This window comes from Rhincodon typus, unplaced genomic scaffold (genome assembly GCF_021869965.1).
Source record: "Rhincodon typus isolate 14 unplaced genomic scaffold, sRhiTyp1.1 hic_rhity00001430, whole genome shotgun sequence".
NCBI lineage: Eukaryota > Metazoa > Chordata > Chondrichthyes > Orectolobiformes > Rhincodontidae > Rhincodon > Rhincodon typus.
The window spans coordinates 9,620-25,000 of NW_025967068.1; the positions used below are offsets into that span (position 1 = coordinate 9,620).

General features: G+C 37.7%; 1 protein-coding gene across 1 annotated transcript in view; it reads left to right on the forward strand.

The window, feature by feature from the left end:
* LOC109917370 (exocyst complex component 1) overlaps nt 1–15,381 on the forward strand; it is a gene marked incomplete at its 5' end in the record, with an annotated part of 24,458 nt that extends 9,077 nt beyond the window's left edge. Inside the window, 8 exons of the mRNA XM_048592547.1 lie at nt 506–669; nt 2,368–2,478; nt 4,620–4,699; nt 6,060–6,297; nt 7,581–7,764; nt 7,861–8,060; nt 11,406–11,600; nt 14,354–15,381. Coding sequence (XP_048448504.1) covers nt 506–669; nt 2,368–2,478; nt 4,620–4,699; nt 6,060–6,297; nt 7,581–7,764; nt 7,861–8,060; nt 11,406–11,600; nt 14,354–14,506 — 1,325 coding nt within the window. The remainder of the gene's footprint in view (nt 1–505; nt 670–2,367; nt 2,479–4,619; nt 4,700–6,059; nt 6,298–7,580; nt 7,765–7,860; nt 8,061–11,405; nt 11,601–14,353) is intronic.

Sequence of the window (15,381 nt, forward strand, 5' to 3'; positions counted from 1 at the left end):
GACCCGAAACATCAGCTTTCCTGCTCCTCTGATGGTGCTTGGCCTGCTGTGTTCATCCAGCTCTACACCCTGTTATCTCAGATTCTCCAGCATCTGCAGTTCCTACTATCTCTGAAACAATTCCAGGGAACTGGGCTTTCCTCATTTTGATGAAGGGATGCTGGATGACACTGAAAGTAAAATGGTGGAAGCCTAAAGGTTCCTGGACATCATTCTTGGTAAAGATGCCCAGTTTACTCGTAGTTCAAAGTATGCTTTGCCCAAAAAATTGAATTCTGCGATTATTGTCTAAGCAAAGGATTAACTGCAAGGGGGAGTTTTTAAAAATCGAACAGTATTACACTACCAGCTATTAAATAAAATAATCCTCAAGGACTCGTTAAAATGTTTTGATTTTTATTAAAGATCCTATTCCCTAACTACACCAGTGATATTTAGGATATTTGGAATCTCAGTAATGTAAATAGAAGTTGTTTGCCATTTATTTCAATTTATTGAACTGCAGGTCTCCATGGAAGTTCTGGAAAACTTACTGGTTCTACATCCAGCCTAAACAAACTGACTGTTCAAGGATCAGGGAATCGTCGCTCTCAGTCATCTTCCCTGCTGGACATGGGAAACATGTCTGCATCAGACCTTGATGTGGCTGATCGAACAAAGTTTGATAAGGTAAATCCCTTCTTTTGTGTAACTTCTTTACACTTGTGAAATATTTGCACCAAGAGGCAAGCATTCATATGTTTTAATTATTGGCAGATGAAAATGGGTGTTATAAAAATGTAGCTAAGATTTATTTAGTTTGTTTTGGGGCCTGTTATGTTAAGAAAAAGCTTTACTTTTTTAGCCTTCTCATTTGGTCCTTGTTTAAGATTTACTTCCAGCTTCATTGTATTTTCCTTTGTTAATAAGGACCATACTATGATTTTCAGTTCATATGCAATATAAAGAGCGCAAGATTTCTATGAATCTATGAATTGAAGGAAAGATTTTGTTTTTTTTTTTTAAACAAAATCTATTACACATAACACTTGTTTTTTTTTCCGAAAAACAAAATGCAAATGGTAGAAGTCTGAAATTAAACAAAGTGGTGGAGATGCTCATCAGGTCAGACAATATCTGTAATGAGAGAAACACAGTTATAACATATAGTGAAATTAACAATTTGAAAGATTGGAGGATATTTTAACCTTAAAAATATTTTACTCCCTTGACCACTGGTGCATAATGGCTGTGGTGTGTACGACCTCCAATATCCACTTTGGCAACTAACCAAGCCTCCTTTGTCCTGTGACCTCTGCCACCTAGAAGGATAAGGGCAGCTGATGCATGGGAACACCACAATGTGCAATTTTTCCTCCAAGCCACAAACCATCTTGACTTGAAACTATATCACCATTCTTTCAGTGGAGCTGGATCAAAAATCTGGAGTCACAAGTAAGACTGTGGTGTACCTGAACCGTATGGACTGCAAGTTCAAGAATTTCTTGAGGAAATATAGGTTCGGAAAACATGTTGGTCTTACCAGATATGTGCACATTCGTGAGCTCTGTGTATACTTCTGAAAGGCCAGCATTTTTAATCATTTTGTGAGATATTGGAAACATTTGGATGATGAGACAGTTTTCTGCTTGGGAATTTTGATAGCAGGCATGGTAAATTTCCTGAAGATTCTAACTTAACAATACACAAAAGTCTTGAGCACCTTCTTTGTATGTTTCTTTATGAATTTTATCTACCTGCAATAGGGTCCCATAGTATAGAGGATAGGAAAGCTTGTAGAATGTTGTTATTTATTGTCGGGGTATTTGAAAACAAAAATAGAGAGGTTATGCCTCAGTTATAAAGGACATTGGTGAGACTATATCTGTACTATTATACACCATATTGGTCTGGTTATTTAAGAAAGGCTGCAAATATGTTAAAAGCAGTATAGAGCCTTCTTACCAGACTGATACTTGGAATAGATGCGTTGTCTTATGAGGAAGGATGGGAAATATTAGGCTTGGTTCCACTGGAGTTTAGAAGAGTTAAAGGTGACTTGATGAGGGATCACCTATTTAAAACAGATGAGGTTAATTTTTTTTCTCTCAGTTGAGTCTTCAGAACTCTCTTGAAAAGGCAGTAGAAATAGTATTTGAATATTTATAAGGCGGAGAAGGATAGATTCTTTTTGAGCAAGGGAATGAAAGATTATCAAGGATAGACAAGTATATGGATTTGAGAATGCAATCAGATCAGCCATGATCTTAATAAATGGCAGAGTAGGTTCAAAGGGCCAAATTGTCTTCTCCTTCTGATATGATGTATGTACATAAGTAAAACGTGATAATCTGATTATCTGTATTAAACATTGTTCCTTTTATGCAGATTTTTGAGCAGGTCCTGAGTGAGCTTGAGCCCCTGTGTTTAGCTGAACAAGACTTCATTAGCAAATTCTTCAAGCTACAACAGAGCCCAGCATTACCAGGATCTATAGTGGTACGACCTTTTTAATACATTTTATTGTTACAGTTTTACTTACAAAGAAAGGAGAAATATGCTATCTTTATTTCTGAAGAAGAATAGTCATGCGTTGTTTTTTATCATGCTTCGGGACACAATGACTCAAACTGTTTGTATTAAAAATGATATTGTTTAATCTCTTTCAAGACTGTGTACCAGTTTTGGAAATTGCGACTCCTAGTATGGATATAATAGCTGTGCTGGAACCCATTTTCTTCTTCCTTACATCTGAAATTTCAAGAAGGGACATGGAAAATCATTAAAGCAACAAGGAATTGATGAAGATTTTGATACGTTCCATTTAAGTTTAAAAGAGAATTTGGCGATCTAGTCATTTATGAGCTCAATGCATTTCCTTTGTATTAGCAAATTGTCTGAAATCATTAAGATGCATTGTTCATCAATAAAAATAGTGCCAAGTTATCATTCTTGGGAATAGTAAAGCTTTAATTGAAGTTTAGCAAAGACATGAAAACTTATTATTTGCTACCAGTTATAAAAGAATTGGAAAAGAGGAATAAAACGTATTAGCAACCTTATACGCAAATCCATTTCATAATGTAGTGTCCTAAAATTTGTGCCCAAGCCACTTAAGCCATGTTAATTAAAGACAAATACCTTCTATTTTTAGATTAACTAACTAGTGGATCAATTCATGCAAATAGTCAAATTATTTGTGACTGCAGCTCAATCTTACTAGGATAATAGAAACAAAATACTTTGCTCTGCACGGAATCACTGCTCCTACATGGTCATTTCAATCTTAATATCAGCTCTCCTTTTTCCTTGATACGAACTCTAGAAACCATGTTTGCAGCATGCTGTTCATTCTCGCTGGCTCCCCTAATGTCAGTCACTATTGGCCGTTCACGTTCAACAAATCTTCCACTGTTCCAAATCCTGATTATATTCCCTTACATCTTCGTTTCTCAAATCCAAGCAGGAGAACTTAAATTTATGTGGCACACAACTGGCTTACCCATGCATTTGTGGGGCCTTGCTTGAATATATCATGCAATGCCTCAACTCCTTTGCCAAAATGGAACGCTCCTGCAGATCATTCCTGGATGGAAAACAATTGCAAGTTCCTTTCCTCTACTAACAATCTTGGCTTTTAAAATTAGCTGCTGAAGTTTTTTGTTTTCCTGTTAAAACCCCTTTATTTACACCTCCCCATAATTCATTCAGCCATACTTGCTTGAGTGTCTTCTTCTGTAAACTGAATCATAAAGTGTGGAACAAAATGGAGCAGGAAGCACTTCTTCATTCAGAATGTGCCAAAATCTGATAAAGTGCATCTCTTTATTCGAGAGCAGAATTATCAGTTCCTGTGAATACTTTTTTTTTGTTGCTGTCATCAATGTGCATCAGTGTATGGAGCTAAGGGAAAATACACAAATATATTTTTACAATTACTATATAAACATTTTAGCCACTGGCAGATTATTAGACCTGATCTGACAGGGCTGGAGGCAGAACTAGATAAGATCGCTGTTGGGTTGGTGGCCTGATTTGATCCTCCCTCCAGCCAATCTTGCTGGAGGTGAGTGAGCAATAGATGTTGCGATCTCTTTCTGGCAGGTACCAACAACATTGTGAAGAGAAATCCACTCGGCTGGAGTACAACACTCTAGACAGGCCTACCAGCCTTTCCTACCTGTCTGTTTTGGTTTAAAAAGCCTATTAAGAATGACTAGCACATTCTCTGCCATTTATTGGTCACCCCAAGGAAAATCACAGTGAATAATTCCCTAGTTCATGTTTCTGACTGTCATTTCCTTGATGGCAGCGTGTAGAGACCTGCAGCGAAAATGAAACTTAAAATAATATGAACTGTGCATCTCGTGTTCTGAGGCTTTTGGTTCATTGAATCACTGCAACTTCTTCTTATCTCAGTACTGCAATGGCTAACTTCCTTTTGAGCTTCAGTTGCTCGTAGAATTGAAAGTTGCAGTGGGTTAAATATTTCATTAAATTCAGCAACTTCAAACATAGATGGATTTATTTTAAAATTTGTACTGTATTCTTTTGTCTATTAAAATGAAAAAGTCATATGTTAAAGTTACCTTAAACAAAATGACTTGTATATTTTAGTGTTTTTTTATTCATACCATTAGGGAGACTCCACTGATGTAGATGGGGCACTTCTGTCTCGACCACATAATATTTCGGGAGACAGACATTCGTTACCATCTGAGTAAGTGTCAAGATGCTTGGCATCAACATTATCGAAAACTTTATGACTCGTAAATTGAGAGAAATTTTCAGCCAGTCTACAGGACTTAATTTTGTAGGCTCTGATCAAACTTAAGATAATCTAATATTGATGATGTAAAATACCTTGCTAAATGGCCATGAGAAATGAGCTTGCTACACACTTCCCACGAAAGAGACAAGGGGAAATGAGACACACTCAATTATTTTCATTATAATTTGATCATTTTGATGTCTTTTTTACCCATTTCTCTTTTCCTATGTTTACAGTTTTAATGATCTACCAAACCTTTGATAAGAAAATAGGTGAAGGTGTCAATGCTTGATTTTAAAATTTGGCAACCTTCCATGTAAAGGAATAGTTTTTATAATATGTTATCAATCACTCTGTTGTACAACACATTAGAACAAGAATAACGAAGAATGATACAGCACAGGAACGGGAGCTTCAGCCCTCCAAGCCTGTGCCAACACATTTGCCCTTCCATACTAAAACTGTCTTCGTTTACAGGATCTGTATGTGTCACTGTGTTGTTTACATCTCTATCTGTCATTTCTGACAGGAAGCTTACATGCAGGCTCCGAAACCTTAGTAGCCATTAATGTACTTGTATGGTAGAGCGACTAACATAGTGATGTAGCACTTTTGTTTTCCAATGAAACATAAATTGACCAATTCAGGTTTTAAAAGTGTAGTTTTAGGTCTTGACCACAGTTACTAAAAATCCAGTATAGCATCAGAGGAAAACTGTACTGTATTACAATGCAAATAATTATTGAAATGTAGTTGAACAATGAAAAAAGGGAATAAAAATCTATATAAGCTACAATTTTATTTTAATATGGCAAACTTTGCCTTTCCAGAGATTCCGTATTTGGGGTAAATTGTACGAAGCTTCATCAAATTGAGCATTGACTGTAAATCTGCAAAATGTAAAGTGTTATACATGTTCAAATGTTTAGAATTCTGGTTAGCATTGAAACTGAAACTCCGTTTGTCATTAAATATCTGTATCATGAAAAAGTACAATATGTATGAGCTAGGAAGGTAATTCAGCTTTGTTCTGGTAAATGACAGATCCTGGATTTGATTTGCACTTTATGTTGAAGGAAGTTGTTCAATCATTTCTTACAATTTATGTTCCAAGTACACTGATTTGTGTGTTTTCAAAAGATCAATGAATTGTATAAGAGCAGCGCTACCCATTTTATTTGTGTGCTTTTGGCCACTACACTAATATTAATGGTGTTCTATGTCAAAAGGGCTAAAAACTGATTTCTGTGTGTAGGAATTTTATAATGTTTAATTGTTTGACTAAAAGCCATGTTGCTTACAATTGCAGAAAAGAGGAGGCAGGCATCATTCGATCAATGATGATAAAAGTTTTCCGCTGTATTGAGCCAGAGCTAAACAACCTCATTTCACTTGGGGACAAGATTGATAGCTTTAACTCATTGTATATGTTGGTGAAGATGAGTCATCACGTTTGGACAGCAGAGAATGTAGATCCTGCCTCCTTTCTCAGTACCACATTAGGAAATGTTCTTGTAACAGTCAAGAGGAATTTTGACAAATGCATTGTAAGTATTATTTTAAGAAAATGGTATCTGAAACAAATCATTCATTGATCCAAGTTATGCCTTTTGGTGTTGGCTGTATTTACTCATAAGTATTGTATCCAACAGGTTTTACCATAATTATAGATGTGCATAGAAATAATTTCCTAGTTTGGAAATCCTTGGAGAACAGGAACAAAACTTAAGAGCCTTGAAATGAATAATATGAAGCAAACTATATCATAGGTAGAGCCTTCTCCAAGTAACAAAAATGAAGAAATTAGTTATTCTGTCATAGTCATTTTGCCTTTTTACTAGTCTTTTCCTGCCAATTTTTTCTACTTGAAGATGTTGGGTACATTTCCTGAGTGCAGGGCATCCTTTAGCATCTCATCCATGCAGCCAACTTTCATGTGAGAATTTTAGGAGACGATTTCAATGTAGTGTGCATTACTGCCAAGCTGATCCTGCCCTCATCAAATCTCCAGCGACACCAAGAGCTACAGGATAATGATTGAGGAGGAATTCTGGACGATTTTCTGTGCTTAACCCAGGGATGCAGAGGGTAATTTTGGCGTGCACACACATACCCCGTAAACTGAGTTTGGTTCACTTGACATAAACAGAACATGAATTGGGGCCTCTGAATGCGGGACTGAGGCTTTCATTGTATGAATCCGCTGTGCAATTTGGGAACTTTAATCCTTTTTAAATGGCTCACCTTCTCTTTGCTTTTTGGTCACATGGGTATTTGAAAATTTTTTTTTAAATCAAATGTCCCTGGGTGAAAAGTTTCATTTTAAATAAGGCACATAATCTATTGCATCTAATGTACAGCAAGGATTGCTCCTACAAGAATAGTATTCCATGCATTGAACCATGCAGTCCATGGTGCTGGAAGTGTGATGTAAGATTTTAACTGTTCGTTCTTTATTCTATTGCAATTATTTGAAAAAAAAAGTTCAGCTTGACTAAGTAAGCATCTAGTAATGACTTGCAATGAAATCAGCTGAAACAAGTATACTTCAGTCAATCTACAATTTGCAGCCAGAGAGTTCTTTACTTATGCTAGCAATCTTGATTTTGTGGCTAAGAATTAGAAACTATTTACAGAGCTGCTTTTCTCCGCAAGTTTCTTTCCTTTAAAATTGAACGTTCTGATCTGGCCATTTGTGTATAAGAAGACTTTTGTTGTTGTATGTTATAAATTATTTATAGTGGTCAAAGATTTAGACTTTAGACAAATGCCCAGATTTCAGGTCTGTAAATACACAAATCTGAATTAGTTTGCCATTTGTATATTTCAGTTGAATCAAATTAAACAGATGGAAGAAGTGAAGATATCAAAGAAGAGTAAAGTTGGAATTCTACCATTTGTTAGTGGGTTTGAAGAGTTTGCAGAGCTAGCAGAGACCATCTTCAAAAGTGCTGAGCGCAGAGGGGACCTGGACAAAGCTTACACCAAACTAATACGGGCTGTTTACAACAATGGTGAGAGGCTGTTAAAAGGTGAACTGATTGCACTGATTTGATACCTGTATTTGTGACAGTGTTCCTTACATTATTTATAATATATTCCATTCTCAGTGGAAAAAGTCGCGAATGAAAGTCAGAAGACACCAAGGGACGTTGTGATGATGGAAAATTTTCACCACATTTTTTCAACACTGTCTCGTCTTAAAATTGCATGCCTTGAAACGGAAAGGAGAGAAGCTAAACACAAATATACAGAGCATTTGCAATTTTACGTGATATACTCTCTGGGACAACCTCTTGAGAAACTTAATGTGAGTTTTTCTTTATGATACTCGCATACAAAACTTTCATGTTTGCCCTTAATCTGGAGTTGTTAAGAGTTCTTCTTGAGATTGAATCAAAAAATCTCATTCACAGGAGTGAAGGTATCGCTGGCTGGGCCAGCGTTTATTGCCCATCCCTGAGTGCCCACCGAGCAGGTCAGAGTCAACCACATTGCTGTGGGTCTGGAGTCACATGTAGGCCAGACCTGGTAAGGATGGCAGTTTCCTTCCCTAAAGGACATTAGTGAGCTAGATGGGTTTTTCCAGCAATCGACCATGGATTTGTGGTGGTCATTAAACTCTTAAGGAACCCACATCTTGGGTAATGAAGAAGCTTGCTATCCAGTGGAATGTTGATCATTAATAAAGCAGGAGCATTAGTAAACTATTCATCACTCCAAATGTGGATTTAACAATGACATGTTAACAAGTTATTATAACTGTTAAGTAGTATATGTCAATAGAAATTGAATCCTACACTTTTTTTTTAAAACATTAAGACAAAGTGACTATCAACCATTATGTTGTTTCTTTTAGAGAGGAGTATTTTAAATAATCTACAACTGATTTTAAAGTAAAACATTGAAATTACTTTGTGTAATACAAAGAACAAAGAAAATTACAGCACAGGAACAGGCTGTTTGGCTCGCCAAGCCTGCGCCGATCCAGATCCTCTATCTAAACCTGTCTCCTATTTTCCAAGGATCTGTATCCATCTGCTCCCTGCCCATTCATGTATCTGTCCAGATACATCTTAAATGACGCTATTGTGCCCGCCTCTACCACCTCCACTGGCAACGCGTTCCAGGCACCACTACCCTTTGCGTAAAGAACTTTCCACGCATACCTCCCTTAAACTTTTCCCGTCTCACCTTGAAATCGTGACCCCTAGTAGTTGAGTCCCCCACTCTGGGATAAAGCTTCTTGCTATCCACCCTGTCTATACCTGTCATGATTTTGTAGACCTCAATCAGGTCCCCCCTCAACCTCCGTCTTTCTAATGTAAATAATCCTAATCTACTCAACCTCCCTTCATAGCTAGCACCCTCCATACCAGGCAACATCCTGGTGAACCTCCTCTGCACCCTTTCCAAAGCATCCACATCCTTTTGGTAATGTGACAACCAGAACTGTACACAGTATTCCAAATGTGGTCGAACCAAAGTCCTATACAACTGCAACATGACCTGCGAACTCTTGTACTCAATACCCCGTCTGATGAATGAAAGCATGCCGCATGCCGTATGCCTTCTTGACCACTCTATCGACCTGCATTGCCACCTTCAGGGTACAATGGACCTGAACACCCAGATCTCTCTGTGCATCAATTTTCCCCAGGGCTTTTCCATTTACCATATAGTTCGCTCTTGAATTGGATCTTCCAAAATGCATCACCTTGCATTTGCCTGGATTGAACTCCATCTGCCATTTCTCCGCCCAACTCTCCAATCTATCTATATTCTGCTGCATTCTCCGACAGTCCCCTTCACTATCTGCTACTCCCCCTTAGTGTCATCTGCAAACTTGCTAATCAGACCATCTATACCTTCCTCCAAATCATTTACGTATATCACAAACAACAGTGGTCCCAACACGGATCCCTGTGGAACACCACTGGTCACAGTTCTCCATTTTGAGAAACTCCCTTCCACTACAACTCTGTCTCCTGTTGCCCAGCCAGTTCTCTATCCATCTAGCTAGTACAGCCTGGACCCCATGCAACTTCACTTTCTCCATCAGCCTACTATGGGGAACCTTATCAAACGCCTTACTGAAGTCCATGTGTATGACATCTACAGCCTTTCCCTCATCTATCAACTTTGTCACTTCCTCAAAGAATTCAATCAAGTTGGTAAGACATGACCTTCCCTGCACAAAACCATGCTGCCTGTCACTAATAAGCCCATTTTCTTCCAAATGTAAATAGATCCTATCCCTCAGTATCTTCTCCAGCAGCTTCCCCACCACTGACGTCAGGCTCACCGGTCTATAATTACCTGGATTATCCTTGCTACCTTCCTTAAACAAGGGTACAACATTAGCAATTCTCCAGTCCTCCGGGCCCTCACCCACGCTCAAGGATGCTGCAAAGATATCTGTTAAGGCCCCAGCCAATTCCTCTCTTGCTTCCCTCAGTAACCTGGGATAGATCCCATCCGGACCTGGGGACTTGTCCACCCTCATGCCTTTTAGAATACCCAACACTTGCCCCCTCCTTATGCCAACTTGACCTAGAGTAATCAAACATCTATCCCTAACCTCAACATCCGTCATGTCCCTCTCCTCGGTGAATACCAACGCAAAGTTCTCATTAAGAATCTCACTCATTTTCTCTGACTCCTCGCACAACTTCCCTCCTTTGTCCTTGAGTGGGCCAACCCTTTTTCTAGTTACCCTGTTACTCCTTATGTACGAATAAAAGGCTTTGGGATTATCCTTAACCCTATTTGCTAAAGATACTTCATGACCCCTTTTAGCCCTCTTAATTCCTCATTTCAGATTGGCCTACTTTCCCGATATTCTTCCAAAGCTTCATCTGTTTTCAGTCGCCTAGACTTTATGTATGCTTCCTTTTTCCTCTTTGCTAGTCGCACAGTTTCACCTGTCATCCACGGTTCCCTAATCTTGCCCTTTCTATCCCCCATTTTCACAGGGACATGTCTGTCCTGCACTCTAATCAACCTCTCTTTAAAAGCCGCCTACATATCAAGTGTGGATTTACCCTCAAACAGCTGCTCCCACTGCACGTTCCCCAGCTCCTGCCGAATTCTGCTATAGTTGGCCTTCCCCCAATTTAGCACTCTTCCTTTAGGACCACTCTCGTCTTTGTCCATGAGAATACACAATTTCCACCTTTATTGTTGTAATGGCACAGTTGTTCAAACCAGGTAAGGATTTAAAAACAACACAAGGAACATATTTGAAGAAACTTTACAAAATTCTATCAGTCAAAATGAAACTGAAGTTTAATTGTTAGTTTTCATATTTCTGTAGTTTTAATAATATGCCAGAATATTATTGAAATTTACAATCCCTGGAAAACTTCATGCAGTTAGAATCTAAAATACAGTTTTTGTGTAGACTTTTGAAATCTGGCTGGGATTAAAATAAATTATTGGAAATCAGTTGTATTTTTATAAGCATTTTCTTGGTGAGCAAATGACAACTAAAATACTAGCCTAAAAACACGGCAGTTGGTTGCCAGCTTAACAATTGTGCTGCAGTTTGTTGGAGTGTATTTGTCGAAATTGCGTTTGCTGTAAGTTTTCATGGATCACTTAAGTGAAGTAAAGCTTTATGATGTTGCCATTAACTATTTTCTTGTGAATACAGCATTTCTTTGAGGGAATTGAAGCTCGTGTGGCACAGGGAATCAGGGAAGAGGAAGTGAGCTACCAGCTAGCATTCAATAAGCAAGAGCTGCGAAAAGTCATTAAAGAATATCCTGGAAAGGAAGTGAAAAAAGGACTGGATAACCTATATAAGAAAGTGGACAAGCATTTGTGTGAGGAAGAAAATTTGTTGCAGGTGACTATCCATTGAATGTCTAAACTTAATTCTACTTTAAATTTATTCATGGATGCAGGAATTGTTGACCAGAACTGTATTTGTTTGTCATTTATAAAAGCCATTAACGGCAGTAATGAGTGACTTTCATGAATCTCTGTCATCCATACGATGAAGGTACTTGTATAATATTTTTAGACAGGAGTCTGAAGACTTCCGCCTGGCTGTAAGTAGCAATATGTTTTCAAGTCCGGTGATCTGTGACTTGGAGGCCAACTTTGAGATGGTGTTCTCACATGGCTGTTGCACTTGGCCTTCTAGACAATGAAGGTCATGAATTTGGGAAGCATTATCAAAGAAACCTTTTCAAGTTACTGCATTACATTGTCTTGTAGGTACATGCAGCTACAATGTGCTAGTGGTGTAAGGAGTTTGTGATGGATGGGATGGCACTGAGCTTCTTGAGTGTTATTGGAGCTGTGCTGACCCAGCCAGCTATAGAGTTTTCCATTAGACTTCAGCCTTGTGGCTTATAGATGGTGGAAATCCTATGGGGAGGAAGCTGGTAAGTTACTCACAGCAGAATACCCAGCTTCAGTCCTGCATTCGTAGCCACAATCTTGTATGTCTGGTCATTTGCTTTTTAACTCAGTGGTGACATCCAGGATGTGGATGGATAGTTTAATGATAGTACAGTTTACCTCCCAAGGGAAGGTGGTTAGACTTTCTCCTGTTGGAGCTGGTGATGGGAACATGGGCTGAATGGCTTACTCCTGTTCCTATCAAGCCTGCTTCTTTATTTATCAGAAACTCTATTGCCTTTTACTCACACTGTCCCCACAATCCTTTATTGATAGCTCATCAATAATCAAAAATTTATCAATCTCTACTTTAAAAATACTGGTAGACTGAGCTTTCACAGCTGTCTGGGATAGAGAATTTTCAAGATTTGCAATGCTCTGAGTTATTTTTAAAAAAAAAAAAAAAAAAATTCTCCTCCTTCAGTTTCTAATTAGAATCCCCTTATTTTTAAATTGTGCTCCCTTGTTCTAAATTGCCCAACTAGGGGAAATATATTGCCTACATCTCCTCCCTCTATCCCTTTAAATATTTTTCAAGTTTCAATGAGATCACCTCTCATTCTTCAAAACTCTATAAAAGCCCAACTTCTCTCTATAGGGCAATGTCACCATCCTGCTGAACCTTTGCTGCATGCTCTCTGTCAATAATATTTTGTCTGCTCTTCGTGGAATGAATGTTATTTCCCACTTACTCACTAAAGAGTAAACAGTATTTCTGTTGTACAAAGTGATCACCAATTAAAGGCATCATAAACGGCATAAACGTGGGTGAAACGGTGACAGTGAAACTCTCAAGTCAAGTCATGCTATAGTTGGCCTTCCCCCAATTTAGCACTCTTCCTTTAGGACCACTCTCATCTTTGTCCATGAGAATACACAATTTCCGCCTTTATTGTTATAATGGCACAGTTGTTCAAACCAGGTAAGGATTTAAAAACAACACAAGGAACATATTTGAAGAAACTTTACAAAATTCTATCAGTCAAAATGACGCACGAAATTGAAGGTTAATGTAATTATTTAACATAATTCTTAAACTGAATAAGTAAAAGTAGGGATGGCAGTGCAGGTTTTATGTGCAGCATGTGGGTGTTTTGTTGCATTGCAATCTTATAGAAACATATCTTTAGGGTTTGCATTTCAAGGAACCTCAGCTCAGTTATTGAGCAGTATTAGAGGTGAAGACATTGCGAGGCATCAGGGCAAGGGACAGTTGTCTGGACAGTTGTACTGCTTAAGGTGTAAAGTGATATGTGAGGTGATTTATTTTAAAAGTCCTTTCTTGGGTTGTGAGCATCGCTGGCAAGGCCAGCATTTGTTGTCCAGCCTTAATTGCCCTCAAGAAAGTGTTAGTTAGCCTCTGCCTTGAATCTTTGCAGTCAAGCTGGTACAGGTCCACTGACTATGCTGTTAGAGGCATTGACAAGAGAGTGCAAATCAGGCATGTAAGGGCATTGCTGAAGTAGCTTCTGCCTTTTTCTTTATTCAAAAGTTGAGGTTCTTGCTACAGTTCGATAAGGGAAATGTTTGCTGAATGGATGAGTAGACTAATTAGGGCACTGTTACAGAGGAGAGTGAAAAAGAATGTGCTAATAATAGTGGACACTAGCCCGGGGCAGATACTATAGTCTGCATCCACAATCAAAAATTTCAACGGTTGTGTTGCCTATCCGTTGTCTGGGTTAGGGATAGTTCCTCACTGCTGAAGAAGAAGTTGGATGGTGGTGATTTCTTTGTGGCCCATACTGGAAGCAATTGCATAAGTAGAATGAGAAAAGAGTTTCAGCATCTAGTGTTCAAATTAGTAAGATTCTCAAATATAATGTCTGAATTACTATTCAAGCCACATACAAATTGGAAGTGGGTTATACAGATCAGGGTTGAATGCCTGAATGAAAGATTTGTGCAGAAGACAGGAGTTTTGATTCATGGTATTGGTACCAGTGAAGATTTTTAAATATTTTATTCATCCCTCAATTAGGAGTTGTAAATGGAGGTATGGTAGTGGTTATATGAAGAGTAAATAATTAAAAGGTCTTTAAAATAAAACCATAAATCAAGTACAAACCTTTTTTTAAAAGAAAGTCATATTTTCAAATGTAGAAAATGTTTTTTCCACTAACCTGTTGGTGAAATACTGGATTGCAGCTTGTGAACTTTTTTGTTAATTATTATATTTATTTTTCCTTGAAGGTTATGTGGCATTCCATGCAGGATGAATTCATTCGTCAGTACAAGCATTTTGAGGGTCTGATAGCTCGCTGTTATCCTGGTTCTGGAATTACTATGGAATTCACCATCCAGGACATCCTCGAGTATTTCTCGAGTATTGCACAATCTCATTAATAACTAATATATTATCTGAATAGTAACAAGGAGTCAAGCATCATTTTCACTTTCTTTGCTAAAGCTGTAATGGCTCTTTATGGAAATAATTGACACCTAATGCTGGTATAATATTATTTGTATCTAGAAATATAGATACCCAAGCAGGCCAAAGCTGAAAACCAGTTTGTTTTACTGACACTGTCTGTTAACTAACTTACATGCACATCCAACAATATGTTCAATTAGGGATACAAATGCATGATTGTGATATATTACTTCATCTGATGAAATGTTGCAGTTTAGGAAAATCTTGATGTGTTACGCCTGGAATTTTGTACTTGTAGCTATATGGATTGATACTATTATTTTTAAAAATACAACCCTTGACTCTATCTTAACACAAGATGATCATATGTTAGAAATCACAATTTCTGAGTAATAGGAAATGTAAGACTGTTAATTGTTTCCTAGCAGAGCTTTGTGGAAAACTTCAAATTTTGAAAAATTACTGAGCTTTACTTGAGGTATTGCCAAAGGAAGCTGTATTTTAAGAAAGCCAGTTCTTCTATTAATGCATCTCATAACAGTCTGTTCTACTGGAATATGGTCTATTTTCATAATAATACAAAAATCTCTGCTGATCTATTTAACATTAAGAATATATGCTTAATTTTGCTGAAAATTGCTTAATTCACATTATCACAATTTCACTTGTATTATTTGCACTGAATTTTCACTTGTGAAATTTCCACAAAATAATTACAATTATTGGATACTTTGTGTTTTTATTGTGGTAAAACTATTTTGAAATATCAACAATTTTCATCAAAACTAAGATTGTTAAAGTTACTCTTTCATACATCTTAGTTGTTGAATCAGTAAAGAAGTTCAAC